Source organism: Melanotaenia boesemani, chromosome 23 (genome assembly GCF_017639745.1).
Source record: "Melanotaenia boesemani isolate fMelBoe1 chromosome 23, fMelBoe1.pri, whole genome shotgun sequence".
NCBI classification, from domain to species: domain Eukaryota; kingdom Metazoa; phylum Chordata; class Actinopteri; order Atheriniformes; family Melanotaeniidae; genus Melanotaenia; species Melanotaenia boesemani.
Window position 1 is genome coordinate 11666171 of NC_055704.1, and position 21195 is coordinate 11687365.

Consider the following 21195-nt stretch of genomic DNA (forward strand, 5'->3'; position numbering starts at 1 on the left):
ATCTGCTGCTGTGCTTTGGAGCAATGGTCCCCAGACCTGGTCCTCAAGGCCCACTATCCTGCTGGTATTTGATATAGTCGTGCTTCAACACACCCGATTCAAATTAAATGGATCTCTGATAAGCACAAGTCTGCTATTCAGTAGTTTAAGTCAGGTGTGTTGCAACAGGGAAGCATTGAAACTCAGCAGGACAGTGAGCCTTGAGTACCGGAGTTGGGGATCCCTGCTTTGGATTATTGTCTTGCTGCATGACACAGTTTAAAGCTTTAGCTATTAAACAGATGACCACATGTTACATGACACGTAGGTATATAAAGGAGTAGATGGTTGACTCAGTGGTGCCAGCCATTGAATCATCGTCCCTTTGCCTCCATGTTTGATGGTTGCTATCGGGGTGTTCGTGCTGATATGCTCTGTTTGGTTGCTGTGTATTATAACCAAACTTCTCCACTTTAGCTGTCTGCCTAGAAGTCTGTTCCAGATTTTCAGATGCAACTTAAGCTGTGCTGCCATGTTCTTTTTAAAGAGTAAAGAATTTCTCCCGCCATCATTCCAAATAATTTATTCAGTGTTTTTATGAGTGTACTGTAATCCACCTTGAAATTTAACATGGCAGCTGAGGCCTGTACAGTCTGAGATGTAGCTCTTCGGGTGTTTTTCTGGACTCTGTGTGTGTATTGCATGCTCTGATCTTGACTAAAACGTCCTGTAAAGATTGCCATCTGCCTTGTTTGCAAATAATCTTTCTGTAGAATGGTGGACTCCAAATTCTATTGAAATGGCAGCTGCAGTTGCTTCTCTAAGATCACAGCTGATGTCTTTCCTCCTTATCATTGGGTTAACAGACACTTACATGCTCCACACCAGCAAAATCCCCAAAACTCTACTTGTATAAGGGTGCTGTTCAAACGTTGTGATGATAAGTTGATAGATAAAACACCTTTGGCCAGAAGCATCTGGCAGCTATTTACCCTTTTAATTTCAATAAAAGAAGTATGGCTGCATTTCCAGCTGTTTGTCACAAACCTCTTAGTTTTGAGACTGTACTGTTACTTGATGTTGTTCAACTGAGGTTTTTCATGAGACCTGATGAGGACCAGGCAACTTTTTTCTATAATGCCTTGATTTGTAAAAGCTTAGAATTGACAGCAAGTGCTGTTTTTTCACATCTGTACATGCAAAAGCAGCTGTAACAACACATTTATTAGGTGTAATATTGATGCTTATTTGTTGTCATTGTGCTTTTTAACCAAGTTCTAGGTGCATGTACTTGGTCTGTAAAAATGAACAGTGGCAGCTGGACCTGGTAACTTATACCATGACCCACTAATGTAATGATTCATATGGAAATTACCTTGCTGTCACACTTCTATCATTTCTCTTGCTTAGTGAAATGATGAAGTAGTTGCCACTGCAACATCTGGCCAAATTCTCTAAATTTAAAAGAGCGTCAGTGCTTCCTTAGTCATCTGTTTTTGCATATAACATGTTGGACAATCGTTTACAAAAGGAAAGGAGACGATGTAGTCCCACAGTTTCTTGCAAGAAGTCGATTTTTGCATGAATTATATATTTTTTTTGCTGGTATTCACATGACGTCGCATCCATCTCATTAGCTGTTCATAACTTAAAGTGTTTGACAACCTTTGTAGACCAGAGCTCGTCAGTTTTCACAATAGCTACTTTTAAATGATCAGAAGTAAGAGTAGTAAAGTGCTCTTTCTATGTACTTTGACAACCTCACCCCATGTTTTTACCTTTACTTTTAACTGTTTTGGACAATAATAATGTGGAATGAGGTGGCAAAAGTTGAAAAGATGTACACACAAAATGTGAAAAGTGAAAATGAGTGTCTTGAAATTGCTGTTCTCTGACTGTGACCGTGGTCCTGAAACTGCAGCCTCCTGTGTAACAGAAACTCCATACTGGTCTTTGTGGCAAACATGTTGTTGATAACTGCAAAATATCTTACATTTGCTTTTTTTTAGCTGTTCCATTTGTTCATTTCATGCAACTAATACAAGCCATGGTAGTAAATATAAAACAAAAAACAGGTGATCTTGCTTTATTTTGTGTCACCTTAATGACTTCTAACTTTTTAACAGTTTGTGGCTGAAGAGGAATTAGCCACAAGCTTGAATCCTCTTCCTTTTACTGCTATAAACAGTGAAAAAGTAAAGTCGTTCCAAGAAAAATCATGGACTTCTTGACATTGAATGATGATTTATTTTCAGCAGGTGAGGTTAGTGGTTTCAGGCATCACCTATCTTCTTTGACGCTGTGCATACTGAACTGATACTGAACAAACTGCTGAAAACTAGTTGCAAAACAACCAGAGATCTGGGAAATGTTCTTTATTTTATTTTCTGTTTATTTAAGGAAATACGAGGGCCCTGGAGCATGGTGCAGTTTTGAAGAAAAATGTGAAAATTAGCTCGAGACATGCAGCTACAGCTTTATTTTCATCTCAGTTAGCTTCTTTGATTAGAACCACATATGACAAAATGCATATTATCTTAATAAGATGGTTTTTGTGGTCCCATTAGAATAATTGTTAAACTTTGGTGGGGCATCCTCCTCTTTTTAAATGACTGTCAATTTTGTGAGTATGGTGATACGGAGATTTAGAGTAATTATATCTGGCATGTAGGTTACAGAGCTAACGGAGGATGTCTGCCATATTATTGTCATAGTACATCAAAACATACATTTCCATTTTTTTAAGGTTATCTGAATGAGACTTAAACTTGTGTATCCCTGTATGAGAACTGAACAAATCAAATGGTTTATAAATGGTGTGTAAAATGGTTATTTAAAAAAAACTCCTAGAGAGTTTATTTGTTGAAACAGACAATAAACATTGTGGACAACACAAACTGACCTCCATCTTTGTCCCTCTATCTGTCTCTTTGCAGTCGAGGGTGAGGGTCAAGGTCGCATTCTCCAGCGGTTTCCTGAGAAAGACTGGGAGGATAGTCCGTTCCCACAAGGCATAGAGCTGGTAAGTCAACACCAACACTCATGTTTTTGTGTACCTCAGTGGCCAGAACAAGACACTCGGCACTGTCAAGGTTAGGGGTTTAATTCCTCTGGTTACACAGCAGTTACTGTCAGTAACTACTGTCAGCGTTAATGGATTTGCAGCCAGTTCTGAAAACATTTGAACACATATAAGAGAAGTCATGATATTAACATTAATATGTTCTCATACATATGAGAAATTTGAAGGTATTTACATCCATATTGGAGGAGATGTTATGGTTTGTTTGTTTATCTATCATAGAAATGGCCCAGTGTATCATCTAGGGCTGCAACTAATGACTATTCTGATGGTCGATTAGTCACGACTATTAAAACGACTAGTCGACCAGTCGGATTATGTATGTCATGATTATTATAAATGGATCTTATTTCACTTTCAGCTTTAAAATCTTGCTTGAGGTTGTTATGTAAGTCCGACGTGCCTCCTCTTTAAGTGTTCGAGCATTGCAGACGTACATGGTACGCAAGAGCCGGTTTACAAATCTCACATGTATTTAATTTATTTTATAAGTTTAACGTGAAGTTATCCCAGACTTTTGATGTCCTCTGCTGCTGTTTTGCTCCCTAGTCCGCCGCCATATTTTTCCCCTTGGTGGACTTTATTGCTCATGTGCAACTCTCAGCAGAGATAATAAAAAAAAAAGAAGACGATGTCTCACTCTGTAGTTTTTCTTCCCCCCTCTTTGGCGTGTGCATTGTGCAACTCTCAGCAAAGATAGGATTGATGCAAAGATGCTGTCCCACTTTAGTTTTTGTTTTTTTTTGGGGTTTTTTTTTTTGCCGACAATAGTCGACGGCTAAATTCGTTGTCGACTATTTTTATTGTCGACTGTTTTCGATAATAAAAAATAATCGTTGCAGCCGTAGTATCATCTACCTCTGTTTTCCTCTGTGGGTGTCCAGGTCTTATGTTGCAACACATACTAGTGTGTTCTTCTTTATTGAGAATAAACTAAACTTTTAAGGGACCTTTAAAACCATTTCTAGTCTCTCTCATGGACTTGTTTTGATTTTGAAACGTCTCTGTGATTGTCTAGAAAAATTTGGGAGTACAGAAGAGGGAAGGAAAAGACTTAAAGTAACTTAATGACCTGGTTCTGTTTTGGCTAGCTAACTGTTTTTTCTTAGACCGACTCCACCTTAAATTATGCTGGTGCAAAAGGAGTACTAATCAGTTTGACACAGAAATTTACAGATTTGATAATGTGGAAATGAGCAGTGACACATCAATACTGGGTGGATAATTTTTGTTTTTTGTTTGGTACATCTATGGCATTTCAGTTGTTGACATGCTTAATTAGTATGATTCATGCATTGATTAATATGGTTAACTAATGCTTGAGTTAGAATCTGTTTTAGTAAAGATTGACTTTTGATCTAAGCAGCTGACAAATGACATGAATTATATGTTAACAAAGGCAACTCTGGTCATTACATCAGCCAGAGAACTGGATAATGGCTTGATATGATAAATGGCATCTCAATAAAATCAGCTTATATTGACTTTCTGTTGTTTATTTAACTGGCAACACTTTAATTTCTCTTGTGGTAAAAGTATATATTTGAAAGTTACACACAATAACCGGCTGGATTAAACCAGCTAGACTGAATATTGTTTACTTACAGCAGATTGTTTAGTTGTAAAAATAAAGGGATTTTTAAGCTGGGTTTTCAAAGCTTGTTTTATAACCTGGATGAATCTCCCTGAGGTGTAATGATGCCATGAGCCACAGTTTTTTTATGTACACTGATTTTTATTTATCTTTTTTCCCCCCTTTTATCCTGTGATTCCGAATCTCATTTTTATCTCACCTCTGATCCCAATCCTGCCGTCACCTTTACCCCCCACCTCCTCTCTAGTTCTGTCAGCCCAGCGGTTGGGGGCTGGTTCCTGAACGGCAGCCAGCTTCCTTCTTTGTGGCGGTTTTGACTGACATCAACTCAGAGCGTCACTACTGTGCCTGCTTTACCTTCTGGGAGGGCCTGGACAATCCACAGGTGAGACAGATTTCAGCTAGCTCGCATGCATGACCCTGTAATTAATTTCTAAATGTAATCAGGATTTCTAATCACAAGCATTTATGCCAGTTTCACATGATCATGGTAATATCTGTTCCCTTTTTTTTTCCAACACACAGATGACAAAATGAGACATAAGTGTTATGAACTGGAACGTAGAAAGAAAATAGAAAGGGAAAAAAGAAAAGAAATAACTCACACAACCAAATAAATAAACAACAATTATTAATGTCTGTTATGTAGTAAATTTGTGATATTGCATATGACAAATTAAGAGTAAATAAAACATGAAAAAGAGATTAACAACAATCATAATAACACTCATAATGTTCATATGCATATATACAGAATAATCATATCATCATCATCATTACTATCATCACCATCCTGCTATCCTCACCATCACTGTTAATATTAATATAAATAACAATAATTAGAGTGAACTAGAGTAAATCTGGTTCCCAGTCCCTATCAATAGGGCCTAGTGGAGAGGTAAAATGTCCGTTAGTGTTGTGCGTTTGTAGACCGCTCTCAGACGAGAGGAGGAGAGAGCTTACGCACTGCACAATATTCTGTTTTTGTTTCAGTTATTATACTTTCAAGACTTTTAAGACTGCATTTAATGCATTGTGGGCTGCTCTCAGGCCTGATAATGAGCGAGAGCTGACCCACTGCATTAAGCTCTACCACACCAGCTCTCAAACCCTCAGGAGGGAGCCTGTTTATTAGGGACCTCAGTCATAACCTTATGCAAATAAATCACTATAAATATACATACATTTACACACATACAAAAACAAACAAAAGAGATACCTGCCAACCCCTCCCAGTCATCATGAATGGGTTAGAGCTCCATTAATAGTTTAATCCATCAATAAAAATTATGACGTGAATGGTAACGATGGCAACGACGACAACAGCAACATGAAATTCTAATAGTACAAACCCAAATCCCAAGGATATATTGTGAATTATGTTGTTAAATAATACCGGCCCATATGATGCAGTGCTAATAGTGATGATAAAGTAACAGAATACATCCATTGATGTATTTTAATATAAAGAGAGATTAATTCTTTAGAGGAAAAAAAAAAACAATTGGAGGTGAAGTTAGTAATAATAATAATAGTTATTGTCATATTATTCTCATTCATTTTATTTAATAGTTAAAAGAGAATAGAAAAATAATGATAGTAGCGATTGGTGTCCCATTTGAATATAGCAAGATATAATAAAAATAATAATGATGATAGTAAATAAAGGTGGATAAAAGTAAAAAAAACAGTGCAATTAGTCATCAAAGGTTTATGAGAATTTTACAGTAAGGCGGTGTGCACAGCTTCATGCTTGTTTGATTAGAAATACGAGTTTTGTTTTTTTTTGCAGTGTTAATATTATATTTGTATATATACATGCATATACGCACAATAATAACGACACTTGTCAATTTGTCTCATAAAAAGACTTGAAATGGATAATATTACAAATGTGAAACAAGGATTTTAACGTGTGTGATTAAAATGATTTAAAGTAATAAAATGACTGCCTGCTCCTTCTCTCTATTCACCTGCAGAAGTCCGAGGCCAGAGAGGCAGATGAGGCAGATGAAGAGCCGGCTGTTGTCCAAGCAGCTAAAGTCTTCGGTCCCAAGAGCCTGGTGCTGGTGTCTCGGCTCGATTATACTGAAGTTTTTAGAGTACGAAAACATCAACTCTTTAAGATTAAACATGTGAAAGCACTGACATTCAGTAGAAGGATGTGGTACAAGCCTAAAATAAAGTAGTCCAACTGTTTTAGCATCTGCAAAGTAATAAACTAAGCACATGATAATGATAATCGTTGTTAGATGATATTGTCTTGTGACTTAAATAGCCTTGTTTCATCTTTGCTCTGAACAGAACTGCCTGGGTCTGATCTACACCGTCCATGTGGATGGGCTGTCTGTCCCTTTGGAAACAGTGATCGGAAACCTTCTAACCTGTGTCATCCCCATCGCCGGAGGCTCCCAGGTACAGCTCCAGACACGTTCTTTATACTGATGCGAAAAGGAAGCAGTCAAAGATCGTGATTCCGATTTAGGTGTTATAAACAACAAAGCGCGTGAACTGTTACGCCATTCCTAAGAGTAATTTTTTACAATGTTTTTGCAACTCCTGCCCTGCTCAGCAGTGCAGCTTTTTGAGGCAGCAAGCAGTGTATAAGAGCTGAGCTTGTCACAGCCTGCCAGAGCTACTTCTTGTTTAGCCTGAGCAACCAGCTTTGCCTTTATGTTAGCTTAGTATAGCAGACAAACACCGGCAGTGCTTGAAAGGCTCGTGGAGTGTTACAAGATTTTATGGATTACAGTCTACATTGTCAGTCTGTCTAAAATTACTGATATTGAGTCTCTACTTTGGAGAAAGTTTGGATTTGGTCAGAGGCAATAACTACAAAAGTTTGTAAAACATTCTTTGTGTAACAGTTACAGACAAAATTATCCCAACTCTTTAATCTATGGACAAAATCCAATTAAAATCACAAAACTTAAACTTTTTTGTTTTCTTTCACCTGACAGTTAAAAAATGACTCAAGATATTCACACTTAGGCAGGCTTGTTTATTAGATGGTTGTCCACTTGTATTGCTTGTATTCACATGATACCACTTCTGTCTGTGTAACAGGAAGTGGTGGTCAACCAGAGCATGTGTGGAAACTGTGTTCTTGATAACTGGAAAATGCCTTTCACTGGGATCAAGAAGAGCTGAGTCAATGCCAGAGTTAGCCGTGATCACTGTGTTGGTTAGGGACTTTTCTCTGTTAGCTTCTGCTATTTTGTTGGTAAACTAAAGCTCATGAGGCGTTAAAAGCCATAGCTGCTGTCTTATTTTACTCATCAAGATTTCAGTTGCTAAGCAAGAATCCAACAACAGCACGTGAGCTAAGCTAATTTTAACTTAAGCTAATATTTTAGCTTAATTCACCAGGAGATCATAGTAATCTTTATGATGAAGAAGATGAGGTTCAAACAGTAGCACATTTAGCATGAACGCTATTAAAACCCCAAAATACGTACTTACAGGAACAGAAACGATGTAGATGTCATGAGGGGTGTTAATCCTAATTGCTTTTATCCATCCATACAAAGAATTTATAGACCTCCAAGTGTTTCCATGTAGAAGCCAGTCTGAGACACCAGATAGTTTGAGCTGGGTTGGTATTTGGGTTGGTTGGTATTTCTCCAAATGAAAACTTAAATCTTTTTATGATAACTTGATAATACTCAAATAACGTCTCAGATCTTTCTTGCACATGAACAATTTCTGTTTGTTTGACCACCTCATCATTCACCCAGTGTACCCGGGTCTACAGAAGTCATGTGATTGAATAAAAGAAATGGAGTACCATCACTAAAAATCTCCATGGATTTGATTTTATATATCAAATATCATCACATTAAACCAGGCTTTTGTTAAAATGCTTGTTCATGTTGAATTTACAAGCAGTGGAGAAATTGTGTTCAACTTTGGAGAACATGAGTTTTAATTTAACTTCATTCTTGTGTGTTACCATACTATTTCCATTTTTTTCATTTAAATTTAACCTCTACACGGGTACTTCTGTCTGTATTATAATATATATATTTCATTAAGTATGCTCTTTAAGTAACCTGAATCATGCATTTAGATTATTTACTCATGCACCTGGTGCACATACAGTAGGAAATGTCTTATGTTCTCTGAATGCACACCAGCTGAACTTCCCTGCTGTGGTTTCCAGATGTTGTAACCCATGTGTGTCATTTGTGTGCACCCTACTGTACACTGGCTCCTTTGTGTTACAGATAGATGAGTCCCCAGTTTGTAGTTTAGACAAAGTTCCCCAGGCCCTGGCCTGTGAATGGCTGCTGGCCTGTCTCCAGGTAACTTTCCTGTTCTGTAAGCTTCACCAATCAACAACCAGCTCAATGTGATTGATTCTGTTAACCAAACAGACTGGCAATGTACTTTTTTTTTCTTTTTTGAAGGAATGTGTTCTTTCATTTCAAATCATGAATGATTGATGGGCTTCAGTTGTCTTTGATCTGCGTTTTTGTTGTTTATATGTGATCAAACTTCCCAAAAGATCACGTTAAACATCCCCGACATTTCATTTCTCGTTTCCTTCTCATGTTTTTCACCACCTTGATTTGCTTCAGCTCTCGATAAGCCTTTAAGAACACCTATAAAATTCAAGCTGTTTCCTTTCTCTCTAAAGCACACTCACACACATACACAGATACAAATTAAAACCGGTTGCGTTGCAGGTCGTAGTTAAGTTGCATGGTGACCATATGGGACGGCAGATGGCTTCCTGCCGGGCAGCACAGCATCTAAATGAGAGAATCAGATCTAATCGGCATTAGCACACATACAGATCCAAACAGCAAAGCTCATGCTCAACTCTTCTAAAAAAAATCACTCATCAGTTCACAGGTCAGACTTGTGTTTATTCCTGATGGACATATGAAAGCGTTTGTACTGTTTCTGCCTTGCCAGAAGCAAACAGTTCTGTTTTTGTGACTCAACAGAAGGGAAGGCCGCTTAGAAAGAGACACTTAAACACATTCCTGAAACCGTTTAATCACATAAGACTTGTCACCATCAATAAATCTCTGTCCTTCTTGCAAACTGGTTGTTTCACGTCAGCCTGTGTTCAAACACACACGAAGCATGCCGAATGTAGAAACGACTGGCTGTTAGATGTCACACTTACACTTTATATCAGGTCAGAATTATGCACCCATTTTCCAAATGTTTTAAATTTGAATAAAAATACATTTTATTCTAACATACTGGTTCCCAGTAAGGACCAGAACACATTTCATATTTATTGCCTCGTACGGCTAGCTAGTTAACTTCCTGTTTTGGTAAGCATTTTTTTTTATTCCGTATCATCTGTGACGACAGCTGTGGTTAGAAGAATTACTGCATGTTTTTATTCTGGCCTTCCATCCTTTCATCACATTCTTGTGAACAATATATCTCAGGAACATGCTGAAGGCATTTCTTAAAAAGTTCTAAAATTTTGACTCAAGGAGGAGCCTGATTTGGTTGTTTGTGGTTCAGATCACTGCAACCTCACTTGACATTTTAAGCCAAATGAAGAATAAAGATGAACTTCACAGAGAACATTTACATGGTGCTGTTACAAGAAAACGTCTCAGTTTGACTAAAATTGAGCAAAATCTAAGTTTTAACACCCAGATTATGCAGTTGGAAGTCAAAAAAGTCCTGCACAAACAGGCTTAGCTGGACACAACTAAGCTTAGGAGTCTGTACAGGTTCCATATTTAGTCATTTTTCTTTACATCTTTTTGTAACAACAATAAAGATTAACTGTTTAGTACAGCTGAACTGCCAATAAAGTTTTTTCATATACTCTGTTTCTTTTAGATGGCTAAACATGCCAGAAATTAGACATTAGACAGTCAGGTCACAGTTAATTAAATTAAACTTAAATTGACTAAAACGTGCAGCATCATCTGAAAAAAAAAAAAAATCACCATTCAAGTTAATTAAAGACAGTGTCATTGCAGTGAATATAACTATATATGTATGATGTAAGAGTGGGCATTTCCTGAAAATATACTAGGGATGCACGATATATCGGCATTAATATCGGTATCGGCCGATGTTAGTCATTTTTTTAACATATCGGTATCGGTCCGATAAGCAAAACTGGGCCGATATTAACAGCCGATATTTATTTTCCTATAATTGCTGATTGTGTACGTGTGTTGGAAGGTTTGGCCATGCAGCCATGTTTGGACATGTGACAGCGATGCAGCACTACATTGTGGGATGTAACTGAAGCAAGAAGCAATTTCAGCTGTGTGGTAATTTTTACAGTGTCGAAAAGAAGGTAATCAAAAAGCAGTATGCAATATCTGTAAAGTTGAAGTAATGTGAGGAGGATGCCGTGTGAACTCGTTCAGCTCCACAAATTTGATATGTCATCTGAAAAACTGCCATCCAGAACTTCACAAACAATGGTGGGAAGCTAACACCCCTAATGTTTTTCCTTATTTTCACTTCTTACAGAATTTGATAATCTTAAACCTTTTAAAACAAAATATATATATCGACATCGGTAAATATCGGTTATCGGCCATAACAATATTAATATCGGATATCGGTATCGGCCAAAATTTTCATATCGGTGCATCCCTAAAATATACTAATCGAAAACACAGAAAATTCAACCATTATTCAAATCCCCACCACCACCTGCAGGTATCTGGTGTTGGTTTTTATTGTTGCTAGTATTGACGTGGACACAAGCTGTTACTTTTCCATCTAGCCTCTAACGTAGTGTTTCCAGTGCAATGCATAGTATATTTATAAAGTTTTCTGCCCGTTATTTCATTATTAAATTACAGTAATGACACAAGGGTTAAAAATATCTTGGCTGTTAAGCGCTGTCCATGAATCTGTGGTGAGAGACAACTTTATTTTTTTCTTCATCACATCACATATTTCTAGCTAACGTTTAATACTCTGCAACAGGAGAATATGGACATAAACTGTTACCTGACTGCTTGTTGGGATGAACTATTTTCTAATTGCTTTACATAAAACATCATAGCAACCCTGTAGTTTACCAGACAGTCCCTAACATACAGCAGTAGTTTATAAAGTGAATCCACACAACTACATTTACATATCACTCTGCGTGTGTTGGGATAAGAGTGTGTGTCGGTGTGTGATTAACCCACATTTCTTTTGACTTGTGTTTACTCTGGAACAAACTCAAAGACTCATCAATTAGAAACCGAGCTGTTACAGGAACTTGGGAACAGTAGTCTCTAAAACGAATGGTTATTCCAGAGAAAGGGAATTCCAGTCCCTTTGTTTCTCGACAAAGACACAGCCTGTCACACGGCCAGTTTCTCCCACTGGAAGGGAGATTTGTAGATTACCACAACAGAGAAAAAAAATCCACTTCAAACTGAAAGCTGCACAACTTCTGCTGGAGGTCAGGAGCACATGAGGATGCACACTTTTGTTTTTAATGTGGCCTGTAAACCAATTTTTGCTTTCAATGAGGGAACTCAGCTGTTTCTAGCATCAGTTGTAGTACCTGTTATTGTTAAAATAAAAAAAAGTTTTGTGTCAGAAAAAGGTTCAATTGTGGTTTTATAGAAGTTTCCTCATTAGATCAGTGCTTTAGTTTAATTGATTTCCAAACCACACAACTGGAACTGGCAAATGATAAAACACATAAACTGTCTGGAGTCTGCTTTTTCCCCCTCTGTTGCATTTGTTGAAGTTCTAATTGAACATACTGTAATATGTGCGTCAAATGATTGCTTTTCTTTGTTTTGCATGTGTGACTCATTCGATGTTGCACTCATCCTTTTTTACAGTCATCGTTTTACAGTTCATGTTTTTTATGTAAATGTTTGCAGCTGTTTTGTTTTGCCATGCAGATACATGACTCTCATACTGTTGTCAAGTTTGGGCATTTTGTGCCCTCACTGCTAATGTTGCTAACCTGTGTCTTATCCTGTTGGGTGTGTATGCATATGTGTGGGTGTGTCTCTGCTGGGTGCTTGTGTAGCCGGGCCAGGAGGAGAGAGAGGAGAGTTTGGTACGCCAGCCTAATTTCAACCCCCTCCCACCCTTTTCTCTCGCTGCCAATCAGCTCTCGGCTTTCTCAGCTTCCTTTTTCTCCACCCATTTCCTTCAGTCGATTCATGCACACCCCCTGTTGCAGAACTAATCAAAATGCTTTTTTATTGTGTCAATACATGACCAACAACTGATCTGGTGTGATATTTGTAGCTTTGATGAGGAAATGAAGTGGAAAAACCATTTGAATTTACTACAAAAAGATATAAGACAATAATGAATTAGTGTAATTTGCAGGATGAACAGCATTTAAAGTAACATTGACGTCCTTTTAGTCTGTTTTCTACTCCAAGTAGGTAAAATAATAGTCTAATAACCGATAAAACTAGTAGCTATATACGTTTTAATGTGTATATATTCTTTTTGATCTAAAGGAAGCAGATCTGAGATGTGGAACCACAAGCAGAGACTGTATTGAGCACACCTGATCAGATGTTGGATCACAGTATTGATTGCTAAAAGCTTGTCTGTGGCTGCCGACACTATCTCTGCTGCTGCTGTAGAGAGCATGAGATAACGCTGCACCTTTTTCTGGCCTCTGCAGCCATAATAACTGGTGGGCTTTCCTTTTTATTGTTTGTTCATTTTCAAGAAGTTGGTGAGTCCGAATTACTTTAAAGTACAAACAAAAATCACTTCTCCATGCAATACTGTTTAAAGTCATGTGATCTTGCCTCAAGCAGTCTTTATTTTGAGCTTTAGCCTTTATTTGGACTTTGTTATTGTTTGTCCAAGCCTATTGATTCACAATTTTGCAGTCTAAATGATGTAGTTGAACTTCCAGATGTGCACCCACTCAATATTTAAGTGCAGTCAGAGATCCTGACCACAGTCTTCTTTTTTTTTTTTCCTTTTTTTTTTGATAAACATCTCTTATTGAACCTTTTATTGTCAACTTTTAGCAGACTGCAGTTGTCTTTTTTGTCATTTGTCATTTTCTGTCATGTCTTTGGGATTTCCGTCCTCCATAAAAGGCTTTTCTGCTACGGTGTTGGTGGTGTTCTGCAGTAAGGTCGTTGGCATGGAGTCCTTTGCAGCCTCATTCACATCCTGATCAGCTGGAATGGCTTGGGTTTTATATGACATGTACCTGCTAAGCTTCTGGGATTCGTCATCTTTCTGTCTCTGACTCACGCTGCTCTGTGGAAACGCACAACTCTGATTAAACCACACTGTCAAACCCTGATTACTCTCAGAAGCCGTGTTTGTTCTCAGGTTTTCAAACCCCCCCATTTTTTAATCCTCCTCCTCTCCATTCTCTCTTATTCTATAGCGGACTATAACATTAGGCGCCGGTGACCGTCAAGTTATCCAGACCCCCATCAACGACTCCCTTCCTATCAGCGGCAGCAGTGTCGCTCAGCTCTTCAGACAGCTTGGTATGGGCAGTAATGAAATGGAAGTTATCTTTATTTTATTCATTTATATATTTAGATTTTTGTGTCTGTTACACTACACATCACAGTGCTTTCAAACATTAGCAATCTGCATCTGATTGTAACCGTGCAACAATTACCCATGTAAAACATCTGTATAATATTTTTGTGTATATATTTTTAATTAGTACAAGAAAAAAATATGAAAAAATGTGACATCTTTGACATGTTGCTGTTTCTGATAAAAAACAAGCAACGAACAGAATAATCTGCTTTATTATCTGCTGTGCTCAGCAACATTTTAATCCATTGTGATCTGTGCACTCTGACATGTGTAGCATTAATACAGCAAACAAAGGGAAGCAGTGATTTAGTCCTCTGTTAAACATCAAGTATTAGGAATACTTTACTGTGAGCTGAAAAGATGAAATCAAAAATCGAATTCATGTACAATTAATTTTGCCAAGTGTTTTACTTATCAATAATGGACGATAATGAAATAAATAAAACAGAACAACTAACACATAAAACACAAACTAATCATAACCTATAAAAGAAAATTAGCTTCTTAAAGAGTAAAAGACAAAATCAATGAAAACGCCAAGAGTATTAAATGCTGTTAAAAGCCAAGGAGAACACATTGCAAAAAAAATAATTTCCTTCAGTAACTAACCTCGACTGCTTTTTCAGAAGCTCCAAGACTGGGATCCCAAACCGTCCTTCAGGTTTTAGATGTTTCCTGTTTCAACACACCTGACTCAAATAATGGGCAATTGTGCAGAACTTGACAACAAGCTGTTGAGTCTGAATCTGGTGTGTTGGAGCAGGGAAACTAAAACAAGAAGCATCAACTCCGGACCTCTTGGGCCAGATGTTACCCTGCTGCATCACACCTGACTCAAATTAATGGGTCATTGAGATACTTGTGCAGAGCTTGACAATAAACTGTTGGAGAACCATTTAATTTGAATCAGGTGTGCTGCAGCTGGGAAACATCTTAAACCTGCAGGACGCTGACCCAAGAGGTCCGGAGTTGGTGGTCTAAACCCTCAGGTGAAAACACACGGGAAGGAGAGGGAAGTCTGCCTAGGCAGCTGCTCCCGCGACCCAGAAGATTACAATTAGATTAAGAAGTGTACAAAATAAAGAAAAGAACAAAATCCTACAGCATTATAATTCATTTTAAAAAGTATTTTTCATTTCATTTAATTTAATTTTCTTCAGGCTCTTCACATCATTACCAAAAACTATGGATTTCAGTTTAGCAAGATTCCTCATTTAGAAAAAAAGAAAGCTTTTTACCACTGAAGTTATCGGTTAGATCTCAGATCAGGCTTGCTTAACCAAACAAGGAGTCGTTGGGACCAGAAAAAACGGGTCAGACTTGGTCATTTTTTATTGAAGCTAGTTATTAGACATCCAGCATTTTCCCTCATGAAGACAGTTTTAGTATACTGGTGTCAGCAGAATTAAAAAAAGGAGATTTCTAACATCAAATAAACTTGTATGTAGATAAAAAAAAATGTCCTTACACAGTGTATAATCTGTAATTCTGTAGTTTGACTGTCCATTAAAATGTCTAAGATTTTTTCTTTCCTTAAATTAAATATTTATGTTACCAGCAAACATGAATAAGTAATAAATGAATTAAAAAAGCATTTGTTTGCATCATGAGTAACAGATTGATTTAAAACCACTGTTGACAGCAGCAGATTTTGTTAAATGATGTGTTAAAACTTGAAGTCTCTCCCCTGCAGCTGTGTCTTGTTTCTGCTTTGTTTTCTCTGCAGGTATCGTCAACGTGTTGTATCTGTTCTGTGCTGCCCTGACGGAGCATAAGATCTTGTTCTTGTCCAGCAGCTATCAGAGACTAACGGACGCGTGCCGAGGACTGCTGGCCATTATGTTCCCCCTCAAATACAGGTGCGCACGCTCTCCTCAGTCTTCCTGCTGTGCTTTAAACTCACACTCTGGGTAATTCTGTGTGTTTTTTGTCATCTAAAGCTCTCTTTGTACTAATTTTGTTTCCATTTGTGTTTTCTTCAGTTTTACCTACGTTCCCATCTTACCGGGAAAACTACTAGAAGTCCTGAGCACACCCACCCCCTTCATCATCGGTGTCAATTCGTTTTTCCGCTCCGAGACACAAGAACTGGTGGGTTCTGGTTACTGCACTAAAAGATGCATAAGACTGTGCCAGGTTCTGGTGTTGCATTTGGCTCTAATAATACAAAGACATGCAAGATTCTCCTTTTAATATGACAAAATCAGACAAAGCTAAATTTTAAAACATTTTTGCACAGTATAACATCTGTAAATATTTTCACTTGCATGTTATATGAAATTATTCAGACCAGATGCAACTTATACCTTTTTCTCATTTCAGACTGGAAGCCAGATTTGAGCAAATTAACCTTAAGTGAAGGATGCTACTGCTAGAATGTAATTTTCTGGATATGCTAGCAAAGATATTCACACAAAGACTGAAAAACAGAGGTTCTTTTAGAAAAACTGAATTTCTATGTGGCTATTTTTAAATATTATGTGGGTTCATAAAATGTTTTAATCAAAATCTTTGGTCTAAAGGGGTCAAAATTTGCTATAAAAAGAAGTTTCAGCAACAGTTTGGAAAAAAGAAACTATTATGGTAGTGAAAACACATTTTAATGTAAGTGTGAACATAAGTAGGCTTGTTGTGTATCTAACAAGGAAAACCTGGTTTGGAGGTGTGCTAGCTTGGTTACATAGGTGGGCTTGGGTCTGAAGGACCTGGGGTCAAGTCCTCAGTGTGCAAACAGACATTAACCACTCTGGACCTATGAGCAAAGCCAGTAACTAGGGATACACCGATACCAGTATCAGGTATGAGTCTGATGTACTCCGTATTCATAAAAGTGTTGTGATATTACAGAACCCGACACCAAAGTGATAAAACCAGCTGTCAAAATAAACACGTTAATGCAAAGAGATTGGTCTGTGGTATTAACACATTCGTGTTTAAACAAAGTTATCAGTCATGCCATGTTGAAAATCGAAATTTGACATTATCTCAGTAAATAAGCTGATTTGGGGCATGTAGGTGCTTTCTCAAAGAGGTGAACACAATCCACCAAAAACCGCTTTATCCTCCATTTTTATGAAGATCCTGACAGTTTTCAAGCCTTAAATTAAGAGAATGCTGCAGGACGACCCATTTGAAATATCACACAATTAACCACTCAGATTTTAAAAGTAAAAATAGAATATTAATTATAATAAAAGAAAACTCAAGTCTGCATTTAAGCAGTTTAATCCTGCTCTAAACTGAGTTAAATGACATTATCCCTCATTCACCACTGTAATTGTTTTATGGGAGATTGTTGGCAGCAGAAAATGTTGGCAACACACTCCCATTATGAGGGGAAAACAGGCCAACTCCTTAAGAGGTGTCGTGTGTGTGTGTGTGTAGGATGAACACCTGCTGCTGCTTTACAGCTGTAGGATGGAAATTTGAGCTGTGTGCAAAGTGGTGGTAATCTCAGTGCTGAAGGTGAAAGGCTTGTTAGACTTGAATCAGTCAAAGTGGATTTCCAGCAGCAGACCCTCATTTACACTCACATGAGGTTTGATTACAGGGGAGTCGGTTTCATGGAGACTTTGCCTGACTCGGTTCTTTTGTCTTTTATTAAGCTGCTCCTTCTGCCATCTGACTGCTTTCCACCTGCTAACCTTTATAGATTCATAAGAAGCTAAAACAATGCTCTTTGCAAACCTTGCTGATTAAATTATACCAGAGAATAATTAGTGACTCTGACTTGCGATGAAAGAAAATAAAATGTTGCTGTCTTATTAAGGCCTGTTGAGTGTGTAATGCTGCTGGTAAACGACCGCATCGTGCTACCCGGCAGTCGCCCTGATGGAGCCGTTATCTCGGCTCACAACGAGATGCTGTGTTTTGTCCATCGGTCACCCAGACATTATCAGTGTACAAGCAGTCATCAGGGTCAGAGGGCATCGACTTGGCAGCCTTTCTGTCTCCGCGGTGACGCTCCATGAACATGTAGTTTTTGTTGTTTTGCGTAATGAGCAGCTGCTGAGAGAGACGACTTTCTCTATCTCTGCTCAGCATCACGCTGCTGTGTTTTAGTCAATAATCCTCCCACAAAAACGTGTTTTCACCTGTATTTTTTTTTTTATTTATTGTGTTAGTTGGATGTGATCATCGCTGATTTGGACGGAGGCACCGTAACCATCCCTGAATGTGTCCACATCTCCCTGCTGCCTGAACCCCTGCTACAGCAGACCCAGACTGCACTCTCCATGGTAAGAGCTGCAGCCTAAACACCACACACAAACATACAGTCATAAAATCTGCTTATCACTTCTGAGAATTGTCATAAATGATAAGTTACAGGTGGTTTCTGTAAACCAAGAAAGCCCCTGATATCTTTTGTTGAGATGCCAAGAAACTTTAGGTGGATTATGGTTTTACTTTTCTTTTTACGTGGGTGAATAAGATTTTTGCTTGCTCTTTTAAAACAAATTAGTAGACTTTTCGGATGTTTGCATCAAATATAAAATAAATAAATGTCTCTGTAAACCAAACAATTTGCTTTTTAAATGCAGCTGATCTTTACATCTGTTGTTGGTTTCACTGTATGTTTTCAAAGCACATTTCCATGTAGAACAGAGCTTTTTTTATCTTTTCACCTTTAAAAATCTTTTTAATTTAATGATTGCAACTCAGCTGATGGTAGGATCTTATTATCCTCACACATTTTTTTTTATCACGTCCTATTCATGTGCTGCCACTTTGTTGGTTTCATATCAAGCACTTCAGCCTCTTCCAGTATTCCAGCCTGTTCTGAGAAATGCTTTTTATCTATCTGAGTGTGTAATTATTTCCAAGCTTCCTTATTCTTTTATAGATATATATAGAATGCATTTTTTCCTGGTAGTACTCTTTACTGTACTTATAAACAATAACACATGTATGATGATGATACAGATAAGTGGCGTTTTTTGTTACTCATTGCATCAAGTATCTCAAGTATGTGGATGTATTTCAGGAAATTGTGCTGTTGTAAATTTACTAGATATGCTTTTATTTCTTTATTATCTCAATCATGTGTAAATATTTGATATCCATAAGTCATGGATCAGCTAAAAAGAAGCTTGCAGACCTGTCTGGAGGCTGGGCACATTTATTGACAGGTATATTGTGTTGCACATTGCCAAATCATGTCATAAAGTTAGTTTGAATTAGCCTTTATATACAGTAATACAGAATTTCTAAAAATACAGCCTTTATTCTGTTCTTGTGTTAACAAACAGCTGACATGTTGAGGCCTGTTAAACACTGGTTTATAGTAAGTAAGTCCAATAAATGAGAGAATCATTGCAGAATAATTCTAGACAAATATAAATGCCCAAAAAGATAACAAGCCCAAGCAGGAAAAGCATCATTGAGCATTCAGGAACAGTTGATGTCAAGAGACTTTTTTTTTTTACTTACATTCACAGAAATACATCAGTGCAAATGGAAAATAAACAAAACTCCTAAGGGGGGGACTATTACAGATAGATGTTTGTGATGCTAACATGATTAATCCTATGAGTTAAATGGATTTTTAGCATTTCTTCTTTTCTGTTAAAGTTGAGTATTTTCATTTTCTGATACTTAACTTTGCACTTCACTATAATTAATTACTTTTTATATTATTATTTCAATGTGTTTCATTAAAACCAGCTAAAATAATGAGAATAATTAATGAATTAAAAATGTATTAAAATAGATACAGCACATCTTCTGGTTAAACCAGATTAAAATAAACTAAAAAATCTGTGTGCGGTTGACATGTTTATGGCCCAGAATAAATACTTACACAGAGTAAAAAAAAGTCCAAAATTTAACTGTGATTTCTTGCAGAATTGAGCTTTTTTTTAAGTCTTTCTGTCATCATTACCAGCTTCATTTAGACTTTGATTTATAGTATATTGTACGACTGATACTTTAACTTTTGAGTATCATTTGCAAGTATTTTTACATTGTAGTATTAATCCTTTTAAACCTGTTTTACTGTGAAGGTGCTTTGAGTGATCAGCATGTTCAGTCAGTTTTCACTCACGTGTAAAAGAGGATGATTCATTTTATTTGACTGTTATCTTTGTACAAAAAAAAAGATTAGTTGTTGTAAAAGATTAACAGACTTGTAGCAAACCAACCAGTGTTCCCACTACTGCTTTTACAGGACTGGATCTTTTTGTCATTGTCATGTTACTAAAGCAGAGGGCAGGTTGTGTTTATTTAGGAGAGGCTGGAGTTGCCGTCTCCACTCAGATGTGGTGTGTTTCAATGAAGTCAGATTTTTTTCTTTTTTTTTGGGGGACAGGATTTTCCCATGGACTCTAAACAGTATATTATGTAACTGATCATGAGATAACTTTTTATGTTTAAACACTTGATTTTCATGTCATGTTCTCAATGTTCTTTTTTTTCTTTTTTTCTCCTGTTATAACTGGAGGACCCTTTTTTTTTTAACATAGAAAACAACATAACTTCAGACCTGATGTCAACAACCACAACTCCACCCTTTTGTGAGCTGATTATAACACAAAGATCCTGTTAGGATGCAATTTGTGTTTGAGTGAAAGTTGGTTCATGTTGTGGAAAGTTGACACTGATGTGTGTGAACCTTGTGATTACTGAGCTTGTTTATGTCGTCCAGTTCCAGTAATATTATTTAGTCAAACTGCCAGCAGTTTTTTCTGTGTCAAAGTATCCACAACAAGATTCTGAACCTGGACCCACTGACTCAGGTCATCTGCTAAATACCTAAGATATTAAGACTTATAATAGATCTAAATAATAAAAACATGTTCTTATGAAATTCAGTGATTGTCCTGCTTGTGTTTGTGTGAGTGCTACCCTTTGCTCTTTATGTCTTGTCACCTGGAGACCGCTGTGGGTTGTTGTGCTTGATCTCAATCGATCAAAGAGAGGTTCACTGGGTTGTAGGCCTTTGTCTTCAGCCAGCAGAGCGCTGTAGTCTGAAAATGGAAGATACTGACTGTAATCTGACAGGATGTGACTTTTTCTGCAAGTTCAACCAAATCACATATCAGCCAGT

General features: G+C 37.4%; 1 protein-coding gene across 6 annotated transcripts in view; it reads left to right on the forward strand.

The window, feature by feature from the left end:
* Positions 1 to 21195, forward strand: part of sbf1 (SET binding factor 1) — a 60336-nt gene that overhangs the window by 16624 nt on the left and 22517 nt on the right. For 2 of the 6 annotated variants that reach the window (XM_041977493.1, XM_041977491.1), the window contains exons 2-11: positions 2916 to 3001; positions 4903 to 5040; positions 6635 to 6757; positions 6960 to 7070; positions 8882 to 8959; positions 12640 to 12669; positions 13984 to 14089; positions 15877 to 16009; positions 16133 to 16241; positions 18275 to 18388. In XM_041977493.1, the coding sequence (XP_041833427.1) occupies positions 2916 to 3001; positions 4903 to 5040; positions 6635 to 6757; positions 6960 to 7070; positions 8882 to 8959; positions 12640 to 12669; positions 13984 to 14089; positions 15877 to 16009; positions 16133 to 16241; positions 18275 to 18388 (1028 nt within the window). Of the gene's footprint in view, positions 1 to 2915; positions 3002 to 4902; positions 5041 to 6634; positions 6758 to 6959; positions 7071 to 8881; positions 8960 to 12639; positions 12670 to 13212; positions 13309 to 13983; positions 14090 to 15876; positions 16010 to 16132; positions 16242 to 18274; positions 18389 to 21195 lie in introns of those variants that run through there. The other 4 variants (XM_041977492.1, XM_041977494.1, XM_041977495.1 and 1 more) reach the window with 4 other exon arrangements.